The sequence below is a fragment of the Doryrhamphus excisus genome, chromosome 4 (genome assembly GCF_030265055.1).
Source record: "Doryrhamphus excisus isolate RoL2022-K1 chromosome 4, RoL_Dexc_1.0, whole genome shotgun sequence".
Taxonomy (NCBI): domain Eukaryota; kingdom Metazoa; phylum Chordata; class Actinopteri; order Syngnathiformes; family Syngnathidae; genus Doryrhamphus; species Doryrhamphus excisus.
Genome location: NC_080469.1, coordinates 20131355 through 20152310, shown reverse-complemented (window position 1 = coordinate 20152310; position 20956 = coordinate 20131355). Strand labels below are relative to the sequence as shown.

Sequence of the window (20956 nt, the reverse complement as noted above, 5' to 3'; positions counted from 1 at the left end):
CCACCAGTCCAGGGTGTACCCCGCCTCTTGCCCAAAGATAGCTGGGATAGGCTCCAGCACACCCGCGACCCTCGTGAGGAAAAGCGGTAGAAAATGAATGATTATCATGACAGGACTAGCTCCAGGCTTTATTTTAAGATGTGTAGTAAAGCCTGCTAGTGGACTATACGCAGGGGCGGGCTCATCCGGCTGGGGGTGGGCCAGGGGTGGTCAGAGGTGCTATGTACAAAATGAAAGAGGTTTTTTTTCCTTTAAGATGTCATGAAAGGCAGCAACTTCCGGATCCAGTCTCCGTGCACCTTTCTCTCATCTTTGTTTTTCTTTTCCTCTTTGAGGGGGGCGGTGCGCGGGTTTGGGCACGTGAGGAAGTTGAGCAGCTGTTTAACTTGCGCTCGTCGTGACGTCACTATGCTCCTACACGCCGATTGGCCAGCTCTTGAGCAACTTGCACTTGTATAAACTCCGGATAGAAGTGATCGGCCAGCAGCAACAGCAGCAGTAGAGTCTCACTCCTCCTGCGGGGATCAAGTCGCACTCTGCCGGGGTTCTCCAACTTTGCCGTCGCCGAGTTTGTTTTTATTTTATGTATTATTTTTAAACAAGATGCAAAGCTGCGCCAAGTCGTGGGGCATCTTCGCGACCAAGTCGGCGAGCCGAAGCGCCGGACGCGGGAATGTGGCTGCCAAGAGCCGCGTGCTCTGGAAGCCCGGCTGCCGGGGATCAGGCTCCACCGGTGGCGGCTGGGCGTCCCTGGCAACGCGGGGTGTGCGGACCTCCGCATCCGTGTGCTCCCGGCGCATCGAGAGAATCCTTCCCAGGCATGACGACTTTGCCGAGCGGCACATCGGGCCAGGTGAGCGGGAGAAGAGGGACATGCTGGACGTGCTGGGACTGGAGGTACGCAGCAGCAGCACCAACAAACACCTGATCTCATCTTTTTATGTTTAATGTTAAAAAAACATCTATCCTCCTTTCCACCAGTCCATCGAACAGCTGATAGAAAGCACGGTGCCATCCACCATCCGCATGAGGCAGAGCATGAAGCTGGATGACCCAGTGTGTAAGTTTACTATTTTTATTATTCTTACTCGTTATTCCCAACGCATTAAACGCACCACCCGCTCACGCATCGCTGTGTCGCTTTCTTTTTTAAAAGAAAAACATTTTGTACTGAGGTGATGTTGAAATGTAGGTTGCGGCTCCATTGTTGTCTGCGCTCGCCCCCCCTTTTGCTTAAGTCTTCCTTTGAACATATTTGGAGTTGTTTTCGCCGAAAAAGTGGGCGAGCGGCACCAATCTGCGGATGGGGGGGCTCATAGGAGGATGGCAAGTGGAGTGTAAAGTTTCGCCTGGAGCCCTCCGGGTCCCAAGTCCAGTTCAATCTGGTTCCAGCGGTCACATTACATCACAGCCGAGGGGGCTCCTAATAAGGTGACACGGGTGTAATCTGCCTGCTCCCCACCCCCCTCTTCAAACACTAACAGTTTGTACAAATCATGATAACATACAGTAGCTCAATTTAACCAAATTCAACAGCAATTGGGTGACGCCACTGATTATTCTTGAAGGGGGTCCAAAGTTTTTACAGAAAAATGGAAAGGATGCAGCTGTGTGTGTGTGTGGGGGGGGGGGGGGGCTTGGCACATTGTGTACATTACACATGCTAAAACCAATCCAATGTAGGTCAATATATTCTAATGTAGCTGAAGAAAATGGCCAAGATTTATCTTTGCAAATGAGATCCATCACAATAATTCATTTCATCAAATGAGCTGCATGCTAAAAATGCCCCCCCCCCCCCCCCCCCCATCCCCCAGGGTGCATGTTGAACACCCTCCATTATTATGATTGTGGTTTGCACTGCATCATGTCATGTTTTGACCTTTTAGCTATCTCGGGAGTTCAAAATATTAACCTTTTTACGAGACCCTTTGTTTCAAAAATTCATAAAAATTGATAATTTTCCAATATATCAGTGTCACAAAACACTAAAAATTTAAAATTAAAAATTTGGGCCGTCGAATGATTAAAAATGTGAATTAAATTATATCATTTTTCCACGTAATCATGATTACCGTATTTTCTGGACTATAAGTCGCTCTAGAGTATAAGTCGCACAAGGCCAAAAATGCATTATAAGAAAAAAAACATACATAAGTCGCACTGGAGTATAAGTGGCATTTTTTGCAGGTAATTTATTTTACAAACTACCGTATTTTCTGGACTATAAGTCGCTTCGGAGTATAAGTCGGACAAGGCCAAAAATGCATCATTAGGTAGAAAAAAACATACATAAGTCGCACTGGAGTATAAGTGGCATTTTTTGCGGGCAATTTATTTTCCAAACTACTTGACCAAAACAGACATTACGTCCTCTTGGAAGGCAAGTTCTAACAATAAAATAATAGAGAACAGGATGAATAGGTGTAAGATATGCTAACACAATGCTTATTCAGCTACACCAAAAATAAACATGAACAGAAAAGGTGTCCAGTGTTTATGGAACATAAACACTTTTTTCATTTATAAGTCTTTCTGGAGTATAAGTCGCAGGAACAGCCAACCTATGAAAAAAAGTGTGACTTATAGTCCGGAAAATACGGTTATCACATTTGTAACTATATGTGAAATACACTAATTTTTACGGTGTTTTAGTAGCTCAACATTTGAATCACAATTCCCGTTTTGAGCGTCAATGTATTTTGTGGGATTTCCAAGCGTTCTTAAATGCATTAAATTGTACTTTTGCAGTAAGAGTTAGGTTCATGACTGATAAATGTATCCACCCATTGTTTTCTTTGTCTTTCTGTTTAATTAGACCACACATATGTGCATAATTAAGATATTATTGGCATTTTCGGAGTGTCTGTAAACATCCCGTGGCCGGCGGTATTCACTTCATGGATTGCAATATACTGTCATATTTTTAAATTGTACTTTTCTTGAAAGTAAAGTTAAAATGTCATCTCGTTCTCGTCGGTTTTGTGAACCATTGTCCTGGGGCGACCTTCTAGTTTATGCAGATATACAAAATTGGCAGGTATTTATGATAGAACAGGTTCCATGTGCATATTCAGCTCTGTTATTATACTTTATTCAACAGCTGAAAGCAATTTTCACTTTATAATTTGGTCATTTATAATGTTTTTATAACTTGTGTATAAAGTTTACCGTACCCCTTGTTTTGTCCCTGCTGCAGTGTTACAGTATATTTACTACAGTATATTTAATGACTCAGTATTATTGCTCGGTATTGACATATGGCAGCTACTTTTATGGGCGCGGCGGCCATAAATGCAACAGTAGGAATGATTAACCTTTTTAAAAGGGAAAGAGTCACCTGGTGTTTTGGTCCCGCCCCTGTCCTCACAGCCATGCAGGTTTCGCAATGCAAAAACAAAGCAGGAAGCTCGGCTGTTTTTTGTGCTTGTTCAGCTTTTTGTCGGGAAAGGGGAGGGGGGGACTTTGTAAAGCCAGCATTGGAGATTCTCTGCTGGGCAACAAAGGAAAGGACCCCCCCTGGATGGCTTCGAGTCAGGCCGTCCTCCAGCCATTTTTGCTGAAGCACACACACAAGCCAAACATGTTAAAATCACATAAAAAAAAACAACTTAGAACTTTGTTAGAGCAACTGTTATTTGCCTGTAAATATGCACTTGGCGTCTTCCTGAAGCAGTAGTAGTTCAGATGGGGCGCCATTGTCCATGCCTTGGCGTTGCTAGGCAACCAGAAAGGCTAAAGGAATCTCAGCCGTGCTTGGCAAAGCTCTCAGTCGGGTAAAAAAAAGAGAAAGAGCCCACGCTGTATATGGATCAAGCTCTTCTCTGGATGTTTGCAAACAAAAATGTCCTCATTTCCACTCTCGCTTCCCCCCCCATCTCTAATCGGCTTTGATGGGCCTCTTTGTGATGACGTACGGCACAAATCTTTTTTTATATTTCATCCTGTTAGTTCTGCAGCTTCACACGTGATGGAGAATGTGCTGCTTGTCAAATAATTTGGCATAAAGGCAGAGAAATGAGGATTGTGTGGCGGTTTTGACCTGCAGAGTTGAGTCAAAGTGAAAGCGGAAGTCATCTGCGGGGAGGAGATGTTTTTGCAGATGAAGCGATAGTTTGGAAATACCCCTCGCTCACATGACTGTCATGTTTGTGTAAGTTAACTCTTGCATGCAAATGTTCTTTTTCTGACAAGCCCATCACTCCACTACAAAACACCCACCCACCAATTGAGGATGCTTACTCAGATCAACACAAAATTTGGTACACGACTTCCGGGGACTGGAAAGCATATGTGTGTCAAATTTGAGCAAGATTTATTGAAAAAAACATGGCCGTCTTTAAGCAAAAACACGGGCGAGACTTGGGAAGTAGTTGTCTATATGTCTTTGTTCTAGCATTATAAAATATTTATTACAGCCATGCCAGTACTGGTCTCAAGTTAATTTGTGTTTTTACATTTTTAATTAAAAAAAATGGTTTTTAAATTTATTTTTAAGGTATTTTCATACTTAATTAAATATATTTTTTACACTTTTGTCATTTTTATTTAAGTCACTTAATTAAGTTGTGTTTTTACATTTTTAAGGTTTTTTTGTCATTTATTTTAAAATGTATTTTTACGCTTAATTAAATACATTTTTTACACTAAATTGTTTAGCCTTTTGTCATTTTTATTGAAGTCACCTTTATTTAAGTTGTGTTTTTATATTTTTTTGTCATTTATTTTAAAATGTATTTTTACGCTTAATTAAATACATTTTTTACACTAAATTGTTTAGCCTTTTGTCATTTTTATTTAAGTCACCTTTATTTAAGTTGTGTTTTTATATTTTTTAGTTTTTTTGTCATTTATTTTAAAAGGTATTTTTACACTTAATTAAATACATTTTTTACACTTGTCATTTTTATTCAAGCCACTTTTATTTAAGTTGTGTTTTTACATTTTAAAGTTTTTTTGTCATTTCTTTTAAAAGGTATTTCTACACTTAATTAAAACATTTTTGTACACTTTTGTCATTTTTATTTAAGTCACTTAAGTCAAATTTCTACACTTAAGTCATGTAATTATTTTTTAATTTTCTACAGTTTTACATACTGTAAAACTGGAAGATGACTAAAATCTTGCAGACTTCTCAAACATTGGTTGTATATTACATATTTTAATGTCATTTTCGATTCCCTGTATGTGACCCAGCCAGATCGGATCCGTGACCCACTTTTGGGTCCGGGACTCACCAGTTGAGAACCACTGTGCCCTAAATGCAATCTCACATGACTACTGCAGCCTCTCACCAAATCGTGTGTCACGGCTCTGATGCAGGTTTTGCAGGATATCCGTGAACTTCTGTTTCTAACATATTTTTAACATATTCATGATCAATTCATCTACTCAGGTGAGAATGAAGTCCTGGAGACGCTGTACAAGATCGCATCCCAAAACAAGGTCTGGCGTTCCTACATCGGCATGGGCTACTACAACTGTTCCGTGCCGCCGCCCATCCAGCGGAACCTGCTGGAGAATGCCGGCTGGTAAGCCACCGACCTTCCATCCACTTCCACTCTGGTGACTTGAGCCTCAAGGTTTGATTTCTCTGACGCACTTTGTCACCAGCGGACAAAAAATCCACTTACAAGGCTTCTTGGCATAAGTTCTACTGAACTTCCAAAAAGTCAACACATCCCTGTTCACCCGCCAGGCTTTTGTCATATAAAAAAATGTCACCAAAATATTTACATAATTGCTCAACTTTTTTTCTCCAAGAGGGGAAGTAGAAATAAACATGATGATGTGGTTGCGTAAGTGTGAACATGTCTTCTAACTGTGAATGTGGCAGTGTGTGGAATGAACCGATCACGCTCAAAAGTGGTGTTTAATGGGAGTCAGCACAAAAGGATGGCTCCACCACAACAAGATTAAGGCTCTGGAATCAAGTAGCCCCGACATCTGGGGGGCTATGGTATGGTCCAGATATTCTATATTCTAAACAAGTTGGAATAAAAAAAAAAAACATTGCATGAGTAGATCTGGGATGAGGCGTCTGGGATGAGACTCAGTACCTCCAAATCAGAGGCCATGGTTCTCAGTCGGAAAAGGGTGGAGTGCTCCCTCCGGGTTGGGAATGAGGTCCTTCCCCGGGTGGAGGAGTTTAAGTATCTCGGGGTCTTGTTCACGAGTGAGGGAAAGTGGGAGCGTGAGGTCGACAGACGGATCGGCGCAGCCTCGGCAGTAATGCGGTCGCTGTACCGGACCATCGTGGTGAAAAGAGAGTTGAGCCGGAGGGAAAAGCTCTCAATTTATTGGTTGATCTATGTTCCCACCCTCACCAATGGTCATGAGCTTTGGGTCATGACCGAAAGAATGAGATGGCGGATACAGGCGGCTGAAATGAGTTTCCTCCGTAGGGTAGCTGGACTCACCCTAAGAGATAGGGTGAGGAGCTCAGTCATCCGGGAGGGGCTCAGAGTAGAGCCGCTTCTCCTTCACATCGAGAGGAGTCAGTTGAGGTGGCTCGGGCATCTAGTCCGGATGCCTCCCGGACGCCTCCCTGGTGAGGTGTTCTGGGCATGCCCAGCCGGGAAAAGGCCCTGGGGCAGACCTAGGACACGCTGGAGGGATTATGTCTCACAGCTGGCCTGGGAATGCCTTGGTGTCCTCCCGGTGGAGCTGGAGGAGGTGGCCGGGGACCGGGAAGTCTGGGCTTCCCTACTGAGACTGCTGCCCCCGCGACCCGGATAAGCGGAGGAAAATGGATGGATGGATCTGGAAATTCAACAAACGGTCATTTAAACTTTGATTAAAATTGAAGTAACAATCGTAATGAATTTGTAATAAAGCTGCAGCAAAAAGTGTGACTGAATCACACAATTCACGAGTCACTCGTGAACATTGATTATCTCACTCTGGTTGGTCAGTTATAGAGTATTCTGGTCACCAGGCTTCAGTAATGTATGTAACAGGAAGTGTGGAAGTGGTAAGTTTTCGGCTGCTTTGTCCTTTTTCCCCACTCGGTTTGAAACATTTTTCAAAAATTACTCGTGTAATGCAACGTAAACAAAGAATAATAGGAGTGTAAAGGTGACTATAGGGGTGTTATGCAATGTCTACAGGGCTCAAACAATGTTAAACCCGCCTCTAGAAAGTCCTAAACCGGCTTCTATGCTCAAAGTAATTAACCCATTTATTAATATTGAATCCTACATCGCGAAAATGCATTTATTGCGTTTGGGTCTGCAACCTCATATTTTCGTGGTTGAGGCGATGTAATCTTTAATATGTACACATCCTTGGTGTAGGTTTTACAGTTTCCCCTGCTTCCTTAAGTAGCGTGCCTTCTTAGAAATGTCAGATCTTCATTTGTGCAGACATTTCTTCATGCTTCTTCTCAGCCTCAGCCGTGCCATTTTAGGTTAGAAAACTTTGTTGCGAGACATATCGAAATATGTAACGTTGCTGACGCCCGTGTGCACTCCCTTTGATTGGTCTATTGAAGCAACCTCTTTCTTGTTCTCATCCCGTGACCAGCCATGCTGGCATAAGACCTGCGTGTAATGTGGGGCCCAGTCACAATCACATTGTTCATGAGCGTGGATTGTTCCACAGCATCAACTTTCATAAATTTACTTTTCTGAGGCATCTACTTTTGCTTCCGTCCAACCACTTTTTTTTACGAATTTACGTTCTTTTGTGACCCACTTTGTGTCAATGTGGCTTTTATCTCATCAATACTTGTTGGTGACTACCACGACCTCAACAGAAGCCTAGTGGTCGGTAACTTTGAAGTTCGAAGTAGTGATGGTTAGCGTGTCTTGCTAGCCAAGTTGCTCTCAAAATAGTCTGAAAAACTGAAATGGCGCAAAGCTGTTTTGGGTTCAAGATATGGCACACTTGGTACTCCGACCCAAAAAGACCAAATGCATCATGATCATCTCCTGCTTAGAGAGACCAGAGACCAGCCTTACGATCCAATCTATTCCTTGTCCTCAGGGTGACCCAGTACACACCCTACCAACCTGAGGTGTCCCAAGGCCGCCTGGAGTCTCTCCTAAATTACCAGACGATGATCTGTGACATCACAGGCCTGTCCATGGCCAACGCCTCGCTGCTGGACGAGGGGACAGCCGGCGCCGAGGCCATGCAGCTTTGCCACAGGTATTATTTATTAGTCTTTCCACATATCCCGGGTTTTAGTCAAGAAGTATGTGACCCCTGTGTATTCTCCTCCCAGACAGAACAAAAGAAGAACCTTCTACATTGACCCGCGTTGTCACCCTCAGACCATTGCTGTGGTGCAGACCAGAGCCAAGTAAAGGACTCTCTGGCTAAAGCGGTCTGTCCCACGCAGCTCCACCAATGTTGCTTCTCCTCTGTTTCAGTTACATTGGAGTCAAGACGGTGCTGAAGCTGCCTCACGAGATGGACTTCAGCGGGAAAGACATCAGTGGCGTGTTGTTTCAATATCCTGATACTGACGGCCGAGTGGAGGACTTCACCTCCCTCGTGGACCGTGCACATAAGGGCGGAGTAAGACCAAATGAAACCGCGGGTTTGTGAAAGCCCAGAATTGACCCCGAGCCCTTTTTGCACATTTCCAGGCTTTAGCGTGCTGCGCCACTGACCTTCTGGCACTCTGTGTGCTGCGTCCTCCCGGCGAGTTTGGGGTGGACATTGCGCTCGGAAGCTCCCAGAGGTTCGGAGTCCCTCTTTGCTACGGGGGTCCTCACGCTGCCTTCTTCTCCGTCAGAGAAAACCTGGTCCGGATGATGCCCGGCAGAATGGTTGGGGTCACCAGGTGGGGACACGTAGACTCACTGGCCCACAGGAGAGGAACAAACCAGACCAAGTGTTACAAAGGTTGTGTTGACACTTCAGGGATGCAGCGGGCAAGGAAGTGTACCGCCTCGCGCTGCAGACTCGAGAGCAGCACATTCGGAGAGACAAAGCAACCAGCAACATCTGCACAGCTCAGGTAATTCTTCTTCAGTCCTGCCAACCATGTTTGGGGACCATATGGACTTTCTTACACCGTCCAACCTCCAACAACTAGGCTCTGCTGGCCAACATGGCTGCAATGTTCACACTCTACCACGGCCCCCAAGGACTCAAACACATTGCAGAGAGGACGCACAACGCGACCCTGATCCTTGCCGAGGGTAAGGTTGTTATGCTAAATTGGACTGGGAAAGTAAAGATTGAACATAATGGTGGTTTTACCGTGGTCCAGGTCTGAAGAGAGCAGGGCATCGGCTGCACAGTGAGATGTTCTTCGACACACTCAAAATCAACTGTGGCGTGGCAGCCAAGGACATCTTGGAGAGAGCCGCGCAGAGGCAGATCAACCTGAGGGTCTACTCTGAGGGACTGGTGAGGACTTAATCACTTTGGGTTTTTAAGAATTCAGAATGATTAATGCTTGAACACAGCAAGACCTCTGAAGGCCTTTCCAACCTCAACCATCTACCTGCCTTTCATTCATTCATTAATTTTCTACCGCTTTTCCTCACGAGGATCGCGGGGGTGCTGGAGCCTATCCCAGCTGTCTTCGGGCGAGAGGCGGGGTACACCCTGGACTGTTCGCCAGCCAATCACAGGGCACATATAGACAAACAACCATTCACACTCACATTCATACCTATGGACAATTTGGAGTGGCCAATTAACCTAGCATGTTTTTGGAATGTGGGAGGAAACCGGAGTACCCGGAGAAAACCCACGCATGCACGGGGAGAACATGCAAACTCCACACAGAGATGGCCGAGGGTGGAATTGAACCCTGGTCTCCTAGCTGTGAGGTCTGTGCGCTAACCACTCGACCACCGCCCCACCTGCCTTTCATGTCATTCTAATTATCCCAGTCTTGGATGAAAAAACAGCAGGGTGTCCAGTCTTTGCTTTTCGAGACCACCTCATGTGGTTCCATGGTTCCAGAGGGAGACTGAGGTCTTGAGACTTGAGTCCTCGTCTTGGTCACGTGTGCCAAGAACACATCACCATGAGGCATCCTACAGCCCAGTTCTGTTTGACCCATACAAGATTTTTGAATGCCTGAATGGTCCATAGGTAGACTCCTAATGGGGTTCAGACTAAACCTTTCTTTACACTGGCTGGAACCCGGGAATTTTCTGTGTTACTTTCGGGTTGCCATGAATAGCATCGATGTGTAATCGGTGAATTTAACTCGGCCTACGCATTTTCCTACTTCGGAGGAGAACCCTTCGCTTAACAGAGCTGGAGACTGGAATCCCCTGGGTTCTGAATAAAGGTGAATAAATGCCAGGTCTGTAGGTCTAATGTTGAGGAACGTACTTCAGCTGGTTGGGGATACCCCAGGCGTCACCCTTGAGTCAAGACTCGGAGGGCGTTGGTGGGTTTTGGATCCTGGCTGACTTGAACCGGTTTGGTTGTTTCTGGATTTTTTGTGTTGTTTTGGTTTGCCTTATTTAATGTTTGTGTCCTTACAGTTGGGCGTATCGCTGGACGAGACCGTGACTGAACGAGACTTGGACGACCTGCTCTGGGTCTTTGGCTGTGAATCCTCCGCCGTATGTCAAAGACGCTTCAGCCTATGCAATGACTTGTTTTTGGCCTTGGATTTTATCACCAGCAGCCGTTTTGCTGTGGTTTTTAGGAGCTGATCGCTGAGCAGATGGGTGAACGGTCAAAGGGCATCTTGGGAAGTCCTTTCAAGAGGACGAGCAAGTTCCTAACCCATCAGGTCTTCAACAGGTTGGAGTTTGAACTTTGCTTTGTTGTCGAATCATAGTCTGTATTGTCAACTGTTACACCCCTTTGTTCAACCGATACCAAGTTAGCGTAGCATGCTTTTAAAGCCATTCAACCCTGTCATTAACTAGCCTTCCATGCGAACGTTATCTATTACACAATAGCACACGTTATCTAACAAGAGTCATTGTTCCGCTAAGCTAACAAGTTTTAGTGTCAGTCGCTAATGTGAACTTTAATCCTTACTAGGGCCATAAATAAAGACTTGGCCTCCGAATATCTTGTAGTAGCTCATGATGATTGAAAAATGAGCAGTCAGCCTTTACTTTGCATGTCGCATCCCATGTAGCCTTAGCTAGCATGCCGCTAACTGGAGTTTGGCTTTGGCTCCTCAGTTACCACTCGGAGACAAACATCGTACGTTACATGAAGCGTCTAGAGAACAAAGACATCTCGCTGGTGCACAGTATGATCCCACTGGTGAGAACAAAGTCCAGCACCAGTCCAAACCAGTATAAACCAGTAATGATGATGCAATGGTGACTGTTTTTCAACATCTGCCCCCAGGGCTCTTGCACCATGAAGCTGAACAGTTCCTCAGAGCTCATGGTGAGTCCTGAGCTCCATTGCCAGTTGCCGGCGAATGATGTTAAAATGACACATTTGTCCACATTTTGTGTTTAGCCCATCACCTGGAGGGAGTTTGCCAACATTCACCCGTTCGTGCCTCTGGACCAGGCTGAGGGCTACCAGAAGCTCTTCAAGCAGCTGGAGAAGGACCTCTGTGAGGTGACAGGCTATGACAAGATCTCCTTCCAGCCTAACAGGTCAGCGGTTTTGATTTGGTTGGTTCTGCTGAACATGGTCGGTTTCCTTACCATGGCGTGCTTGCTTTGTGTTCCAGTGGTGCTCAGGGAGAATACGCCGGCCTGGCAGCCATCAAGGCCTACCTGAACTCAAAGGGAGAGACCTCGAGAAGTGTAAGTTTCACAATTGTGTTATTGCTCAGTTCTCCATAGTAATTGTAAACATTCTACTACAACTTTATTGTTTTATCTTTTTTTTTGCGTGATATGAATTTGTTGTGGGTGGCACGGCGGTTGAGTGGTTAGCGCGCAGACCTCACAGCTAGGAGACCAGGGTTCAATTCCACCCTCAGCCGAGTTTGCATGTTCTCCCCGTGCATGCGTGGGTTTTCTCTGGGTACTCCGGTTTCCTCCCACATTCCAAAAACATGCTAGGTTAATTGGCGACTCCAAATTGTCCATAGGTATGAATGTGAGTGTGATTGGTTGTTTGTCTATATGTGCCCTGTGATTGGCTGGCCACCAGTCCAGGGTGTACCCCGCCTCTCGCCCGAAGACAGCTGGGATAGGCTCCAGCACCCCCCGCGACCCTTGTGAGGAAAAAGCGGTAGAAAATGAATGAATGAATTTGTTGTCATAATTGTTAGGACGTATGCACATTTCAACTAATCTTGTAAATTTGCTCCTTTCAAAGATGCAGCTTTTATCTTGTAATGTTTTGACTTTATCGGGTTTACATTTGATTAAGTTCCTTTTGTTGTTATTTTTTTTTTCGACTTCAGTCTTGCAACTTTATGACTTCGTATTATTTTACAATCTAATTTTCATCACATTAAATTACAACTTTTATTCTATTTTAATCCCTTGTTTATTGCGGTTAATTGGTTCCAGACCCGACCTTGACGAGTGAATTTTCGCAGTTAGAGCACAAAAAACCTGTTTACAACTTTTTAAAATACGGTTTTAACTTTCGTAGAGCCCCTTTTAGACATGAACTAACACCCCTATGGTCACCGTTACACTCCTATTACCCAGTATATTAGACCTAATACGAGTAAATAAGCTACAGTTTATCTTGTAGGAGAGCAGAATCGGTGGTGGACATGAAGTGACGTCGGGGGTTCAGAGTTGAGTTTTAGCTTGGTGTGGTTTACTAGCTAAAACAGTAGCTCGTATTTTTGGTAGGAATTTTTATTACGGATTATTGTGCCTGTTGTGAGAGATTATTTCAACCTGCAATAAATGCCTCTTGTTCCAGCGATCAAGTGTGGCCGAACATTACGTAACATTGTTACAGCTTATTAACGGCATTTTCAGTTCGAATGCCTTGTACTTGAGTTAATTAAAAAAAAATTTGGACTGAAAATTAGCTTCAAAATGCATATTTTGTGACTAATCAATCATGAAACGGCATGATTTACTCATGAATAGATTTTTGAAAAATGATGAGAGTGAAGCCGAGAAATTTGAAACACAAAGTGGTGATGGACGACTTGCAGGTTTAGCACCGGTAACGTCACAACAATACATTACTTTATAACCTAGACGGATTTTTGTAACATTATATTACAGCTTTTATTCTTGGAACGTTTCGACTTTTTGTTAGTACGTTTGTTTTGCACCATTGTTCCTTTTTTTTCCTTTGGATTATTTGTATATGAATTATCGGGTTATATTATACGATATTCTAAAATCTTTTGCCCTCCCCCCATAAGTGTGGCCTTATGTAGGTTGATTGAAGTTTATTTTAGCCACTTGACCTAAATAAAAGTGCAGAGTTGTATTGAACTTGATGGGACTGTTTTTGTTCCCACCAAATGCATCGGTGTGTTCTTGGTGCACAGGCTTGATGGAGAAAGCAGCATAATCCTTATCAGCCGTCACATTTATGGTCTACATGCGCTACAACGGGTCGCTTTGACATCACAATGGAACACGTTTCACTCACTCACCTATCAGAGTCCTAGGCTATCCCACAGCGCTGATTGGCCAGCGCTCTGATAAGACGCCCCCTGAGATTAAAGAGCAGCTGACTCAGCTGTTTGCACTTATCCTGTATAATGTTGTCTTTTTTAAATATATTGTGTGTAAGGGGAGTTGCAGGGGGGGGGGGGTGGTCCTGTCCTTGAAACAGTCGAAGTCCAGGTTGACAAAGGTTTGGCGTCCTGCTATTGCCTGCTTTCAGGCCTCCATATTTGGTGTGTTTTCAGTGTCTAAGTGCCCCCGCTCTCTGGAGTGCAATGTCACCTTAATACGGCGTCCGATCAATTGGTGACCTGCAGGCCACTTACATGCTAAGGTCATGGCTGCTGCTGTCCGAATTCCGCCGAGATACTCGCAACAGGATGTTGAGTCAGGCTTGCATAAGTGTCAACACACCAGAGAGTGAGAGTCGATTGTTTGCTTTGTGCTGCAGGTGTGTCTGATTCCCAAGTCGGCCCATGGCACGAACCCAGCCAGCGCTCAGATGGCGGGCATGAAGGTCCAGGTGGTGGAGGTGGACAAAGACGGCAACATTGACCTGGCCCACCTCAAAGCTCTGGTAGGATGATAGCCTGTTAGCCTAGCATAGCCACTCAACCAAGCATATTTCCATACTGGTCCGACGATGATATCACCAGTCTTGCTTGTGTGCTGGCAAAAGATCTCATGAAACCTGAGCGCAACAAAGCAGGTCGGCTGCTGATTGGCTGACATTACAGTTTGTTTTCAAAATGAATTTCAACTAAAAAACAGCAGACTCCACGAGGGATCTCTTGGATATTGTCAAAGATCTTTTATAGATCAGGAGTGCTCCGCTATTTAGGGATCTATTGTACTGTAAAAACAATGGTCAAATATCTTGCACTTTATATGAAAGAGTCAATCCTCTATGGCAGGAGTGCTCTGCTGTTTTTAAGGCTCTACTGCAAAAACGCCAGTCAAAGAGCCTCTATATGACATCAGCCCTCTCCCCTTTTTGAGGACATATGGCAAAATGCTTGTCAAAGATCCTGTATATGACAATAGCCCTCGCCCATTTTTGAGGACATATGGCAAAAATGCTAGTCACAGATCCTCTATATATGACAACAGCCCTCACCCATTTTTGAGGACATATGGCAAACATGCTAGTCAAAGATCCTCTATATATGACAACAGCCCTCGCCCATTTTTGAGGACATATGGCAAACATGCTAGTCAAAGATCCTCTATATATGACAACAGCCCTCGCCCATTTTTGAGGACATATGGCAAACATGCTAGTCAAAGATCCTCTATATATGACAACAGCCCTCGCCCATTTTTGAGGACATATGGCAAACATGCTAGTCAAAGATCCTGTATATGACAATAGCCCTCGCCCATTTTTGAGGACATATGGCAAACATGCTAGTCAAAGATCCTCTATATATGACGACAGCCCTCGCCCATTTTTGAGGACATATGGCAAACATGCTAGTCAAAGATCCTCTATATATAACAGCCCTCGCCCATTTTTGAGGACATATGGCAAAAATGCTAATCAAAGATCCTCTATATATGACAACAGCCCTCGCCCATTTTTGAGGACATATGGCAAAAATGCTAGTCAAAGATCCTCTATATATGACAACAGCCCTCACCCATTTTATACATATGGACATATAGCAAACATGCTAGTCAAAGATCCTCCATATATGACAACAGCCCTCGCCCATTTTTGAGGACATATGGCAAAAATGCAAGTCAAAGATCCACTGTATCAGAAAAGCGCTCCAGCAGACTCCACAAGGGATCTCTTGGATATTGTCAAAGATCCTTTATAGATCAAGAGTGCTCCACTATTTAGGGATCTATTGTACTGTAATAACAAAGGTCAAAGATCTTGCACTTTATATGAAAGAGTCAATCCTCTATGGCAGGAGTGCTCTGCTGTTTTTAAGGCTCTACTGCAAAAACGCCAGTCAAAGAGCCTCTATATGACATCAGCCTTTTCCCCTTTTTGAGGACATATGGCAAAATGCTTGTCAAAGATCCTGTATATGACAATAGCCCTCACCCATTTTTGAGGACATATGGCAAATATGCTAGTCAAAGATCCTCCATATATGACAACAACCCTTGCCCATTTTTGAGTACATATGGCAAACATGCTAGTCAAAGATCCTCTATATATGACAACAGCCCTTGCCCATTTTTGAGGACATATGGCAAAATGCTTGTCAAAGATCCTGTATATGACAATAGCCCTCGCCCATTTTTGAGGACATATGGCAAAAATGCTAGTCAAAGATCCTCTATATATGACAACAGCCCTCGCCCATTGTTGAGTACATATGGCAAAAATGCTAGTCAAAGATCCTCTATATATGACAACAGCCCTCGCCCATTTTTGAGGACATATGGCAAAAATGCTAGTCAAAGATCCTCTATATATGACAACAGCCCTCGTCCATTTTATACATATGTCCATACATATGGACATATGGCAAACATGCTAGTCAAAGATCATCTATATATGACAACAGCCCTCGCCCATTTTTGAGGACATATGGCAAAAATGCAAGTCAAAGATCCACTGTGTCAGAAAAGCGCTATGCTGTTTATGAGGACCTCCCGCATCCTGTTTGTTCCAGGTGGACAAACACAAGGTCAACCTGGCGGCCATGATGATCACGTACCCCTCCACCTTCGGTGTCTTTGAGGAGCACATCCAGGACATATGCGACCTGATTCACCAGCACGGCGGCCAGGTGTACCTGGACGGGGCCAACATGAATGCGCAGGTGAGAGCGAGTTCCAAGACGGCTCTGTGGTCAAAGGTTGTAGACCCGAACATGCGTGTGTTATCTTGTAAATAAATGATCTTTGAGCCGTCTGCTACTGCCAGGTTGACTCTGAACCAGAAGCCGACTTTTTGTTTGCTATTCAATTAAAGAATGGCGGCTGGTCGCTTTGTTAGGGACACCTGCCCAATGTAACCAGATCCAGAAGAAGAGCTTCATGAAAATTGTGTGGTTTGATGGTGCAGGTGTACCGTGTGTACCGTGTGTACCGTGTTTGCATGTCCGTTTCTTTGTTCACCGCGCCACAGGTGGGTGTATGCCGTCCCGGGGATTACGGCTCAGACGTGTCCCACCTCAACCTGCACAAGACCTTCTGCATCCCTCACGGGGGAGGAGGACCCGGCATGGGCCCCATCGGCGTGTACGTTAGCATTAGCATTAGCATTGCCCCACCCCCAAAAGCCTCCATCTGTCTCTTCACACACACACTTTACTTCCTTCACCAGGAAAGCCCACCTGGCCCCCTTCCTGCCCAGCCACCCGGTGGTCTCCATGCGCTCGGTCAACAGCAGCAGCTCGCTGGGCACCATCAGCGCCGCCCCCTGGGGCTCCAGCGCCATCCTGCCCATCTCCTGGGCCTACATCAAGGTCAGGCCAGACACGATGGCGACCGAACGGTGCGAGTAGGCATGAAGCTTCTTGGTGCTTTTTCTGTTTAGATGATGGGCTCCAAGGGTCTGATTCACGCCACAGAGATGGCTATCCTCAATGCCAACTACATGGCCAAGAGGTTGGAGGGTCACTACAAGATCCTCTTCAGAGGGGCCAAAGGTAGGGGGAGGAGGTGCAAGTCCAAAATGTACGGCATACATTCTGACATGCTCTGTGTGACCAGGCTTTGTCGCCCACGAGTTCATTCTGGACGTCAGGCCTTTCAAAAAGACCGCCAACGTGGAGGCCGTGGACGTGGCCAAGAGGCTCCAGGATTACGGTTAGACTTGGGTTTTTTTACCTCCCCCAAGGAGCTTAGGGTCTTAACTGTGCTGATTTATTGGCTTATTTGGGACATCCAGGCCGGCATTTAGTGAGGATTTCATCTGAAAATACCAAATACATTTACATTCCTTTTAACCTTTAAATCTCCTAAATCTGAAGTCACACTAAAGTAGTGCTTTATGTAAACACACAGCAAACTTCAGTTAAATCCGAGGGGGAAAATATACACAAAATGTTATAAAATTGACTGTTTCAAAACAGTTTCTATCCATATCTCATCCAAATTAAAATAGGGTGTATGTATGCAATGTAGAAATTGTACTCTCGACGCAGTCTTTAATCCCTATCTTATCCAGATTGTGTGTTTCCAAACAGTATGCAACATCCTTTACCATCTTTAATCCATACCTAATCCAGATTGTATATTTATGTAAATGCAATGTCAGACGTTGCAAGCAGATTCAATCCATATCTGATCCAGATTGTGTATCTGGAAGCAATTTAAAGTTGCTATGTGAATGTAACATTAACATATTTAATCTCGAACTAGTTTCAGTCCAGATTGTGTATTTGTCAGAAATTCAAATGTTTCTATGTGAATGCAACTTCAGAAGTTGCAATCGCAAGGGCAGTTTTGATTCAGATTGTGTATTTAGAAACAATCAAAATTTGATATGTATATGCAACATCATGGTATTTGATGTCAAACCGGTTTCAATCCATATCTAATCCAGCTCGTCTATTTTGAAGCAATGCAAATTTGCCATGTGAATGCAACTTAAGAAGTTGCAATCGCAAGGGCAGTTTTGATCCAGATTGTGTATATAGAAACAATCTAAATTTGATACGTATATGCAACATCATGGTATTTGATCCATATCTGATCCAGATTGTCTCTTTTGAAGCAGTCCACATTTGCTATTTGAATGCAACAACAGCATCCTTCATCTGAAATCAGTTTCAATCCATAGCTAATCCAGATCCGCTATTTTGAAACAATGCAAATTTGCTATGTGACATATCTAATCAGGTTTTACCTTTTTGAAGCAATCTAAATGAAGGATCTGTAAGCTAAACCATGTTCAATCCAAATCTGATCCAGATACTGTATGTACAAACATCCATATTGTAAATTTGAAAGCTGTTAATATTTGTTGCAACATTTGTTTTTGCAATGTCAGAAATTGACCTTTTCCTTGTTTGTTTTCCTTTCAGGTTTCCATGCGCCCACGATGTCGTGGCCAGTGGCAGGGACCCTCATGATCGAGCCCACCGAGTCAGAGGACAAAGCGGAGATGGACCGGTTCTGCGATGCTCTGCTGGGCATCCGCCAGGAGATCGCAGACATCGAGGAGGGAAGGATGGACTCTCGCCTCAACCCCCTTAAGGTGTTTTTGTTACGATGGAGACTTCAGCTGAAGATCCCAAACCTAGACTTGCTTACCTGTGTGTTTGCTTCCAGATGGCGCCTCACTCGCTGGCCTGCGTGTCATCCTCCACCTGGGAAAGACCTTACTCCAGAGAGTTTGCTGCATTCCCCTTGGTGAGTGTCCTCCGCTGCCCTCATGTGGCGACCGTTTGAACTGCAACAACATTGGGCAAAACTTCACTTTTCTGCAACCAAAATAAAAAAAAAAGTTGGATTATTTACAGTTTAATGTGATTCTGAACTGTGATTTGTTGAATAAATAAATCATGTGGACAAACGTTATTTATTTCTAAAATTATTGTTCATGCCCTCCTATGTTTTTTTTTGTTGCAGCCCTTCATTCGCCCCGAGACCAAGTTCTGGCCAAGTATTTCCAGGATTGACGACATCTACGGCGACCAGCACCTGGTTTGCACCTGCCCCCCTATGGAGGTCTACGAGTCACCTTACGAGGAGAACAGAGCCTCCTCATAGGGCGAGGAGGAGGAAAGGACTGCCGTGTATGCAAATATAATTTAATATTTTGTTTCATTCCCTGTTATCAAACTTCATGTAGTTGTTGATGTATGAACAATGATTTCATTCCTTAGACATATTGAAAATATGGAATCAGGACGACACACTTTTCTTGAAATAAATGTTAAAAACAAAAAACGAAAACCCACCATGGACCAAAGGTGCAACTTTGACTTTTCCAATGTTGCAAAACAAGTGCACCATAAAGAGTACTTTCCAACAAAACAAACAAGCCTTGTGCCTCCATTGTTGCTGCTGTGACGTTCCCTCTTGCTATTATTATTATTCCACCCTTTTTGGACGGTCCCACAGTTTTCAACCGATTTTAAACTATTTTTGTAATTGATTAATCTAGAAAATAAGTTTTTCAATTGATTAATCTAACAATTCATTTTTAAATCCGATTTGATTCCATTATCTGCCCATAATTTGACCTATATAGCAATTAATGCTAATTTATCTCATAAATAAAACACATTTCTTCTTTCCAAAATATTTTTAATTTTCCTATGTTCAAAAATGAATTGTATTGAACAATACAACAATAAAGTTGACAATGGAATCCTATAATAACAATAAGCGCGCAGACCTCACAGCTAGGAGACCAGGGTTCAATTCCACCCTCGGCCATCTCTGTGTGGAGTTTGCATGTTCTCCCCGTGCATGCATGGGTTTTCTCCGGGTACTCCGGTTTCCTCCCACATTCCAAAAACATGCTAGGTTAATTGGCAACTCCAAATTGTCCATAGGTATGAATGTGAGTGTGAATGGTTGTTTGTCTATATGTGCCCTGTGATTGGCTGGCCACCAGTCCAGGGTGTACCCCGCCTCTCGCCCAAAGACAGCTGGGATAGGCTCCAGCACCCCCGCGACCCTTGTGAGGAAAAGCGGTAGAAAATGAATGAATGAATGAAGGAGTTAGTAAGTTCTCTATAGGCGGCATTATGAATTATCCTTACTGACCTTTTTTGCAGTACATTTAGCGAGTGAAGATTGCTTTTATAGTTATTAGCCCATATTTCCAGCACCCCCGCGACCCTCGTGAGGAAAAAAGCGGTAGAAAATGAATGAATGAATGAATACAAACATTAAATAAGAAATAATAGCACCTGTTCATTTGGAAGCGAACCCTGATAGAAGTTTGGGATGGCTCCTAATGTTCAGTTTCAGCGTTTTTTTCGAAAACAGTTTTGTGACATCAATGCAATCCTGACGTGGGAGTGTGAACAACCACAGTGGCGTTAAACAGACCAGGGTTTGAAGCAGGAAATCCTTGGAAACGCAGCACAAAGGGGTGCAGAATCTGGAAGATCTAAGAAGCTTTATGTGTGGGTTATGGCGTGTAGCTGCTCTATAGGAGTCCACTTCTTAATGTTGAGACCCGTGAAGAGATCAAATTCCAACCTAGTGCAGTTCCTGAGCACCCTGCTAAGATAATCGAAGTATTGCAGGATCTTTGCGGGTGTTTTGATACCGATGTAGCTTTACAAGTCATTTTGACTCACGACAACAACGCAAGTAATGCAAAGGGCAAGGAGCAGAAAGGGCCCATCTGTGAGTCTTCCTGTTGCTGATATGATGAAGGAACACATAGCCTGCTCTTCTCGTTGCCAATGACAACCCCACATTGCTATGCTAACTAAACCGATTTGATGTAGACTCAAAATATTACGATCACTAATAATGCTCGACTGTGATGTGAATTGTCATGGAATTTAGACGGAAAGTGCTTGTTTGGC

The 20956-nt window shown here is 44.1% G+C and overlaps 1 protein-coding gene across 3 annotated transcripts; it reads left to right on the top strand.

The window, feature by feature from the left end:
* Positions 1–475: 475 nt before the first annotated feature.
* On the top strand, positions 476–19449 carry gldc (glycine dehydrogenase (decarboxylating)). Of its 3 annotated transcripts, none has more exons than XM_058069744.1 (25): positions 476–897; positions 982–1060; positions 5396–5531; positions 7987–8151; positions 8228–8305; positions 8376–8523; positions 8595–8791; positions 8872–8968; positions 9047–9152; positions 9224–9363; positions 10461–10541; positions 10628–10725; positions 11118–11202; positions 11290–11331; positions 11407–11549; positions 11627–11702; positions 13945–14070; positions 16127–16276; positions 16585–16697; positions 16783–16924; positions 16996–17107; positions 17172–17267; positions 18488–18660; positions 18735–18815; positions 19035–19449. In XM_058069744.1, the coding sequence occupies exons 1-25, from the start codon at positions 604–606 to the stop codon at positions 19173–19175; spliced, it is 3099 nt and encodes a 1032-aa protein (XP_057925727.1). In that variant the 5' UTR covers positions 476–603; the 3' UTR covers positions 19176–19449. The 3 variants fall into 3 exon arrangements, with proteins under 3 accessions (XP_057925727.1, XP_057925729.1, XP_057925730.1); XM_058069746.1 differs by having other exon boundaries at positions 499–853; XM_058069747.1 differs by lacking the exons at positions 476–897; positions 982–1060 and adding an exon at positions 3993–4153.
* The last annotated feature ends 1507 nt before the right edge of the window (positions 19450–20956 follow it).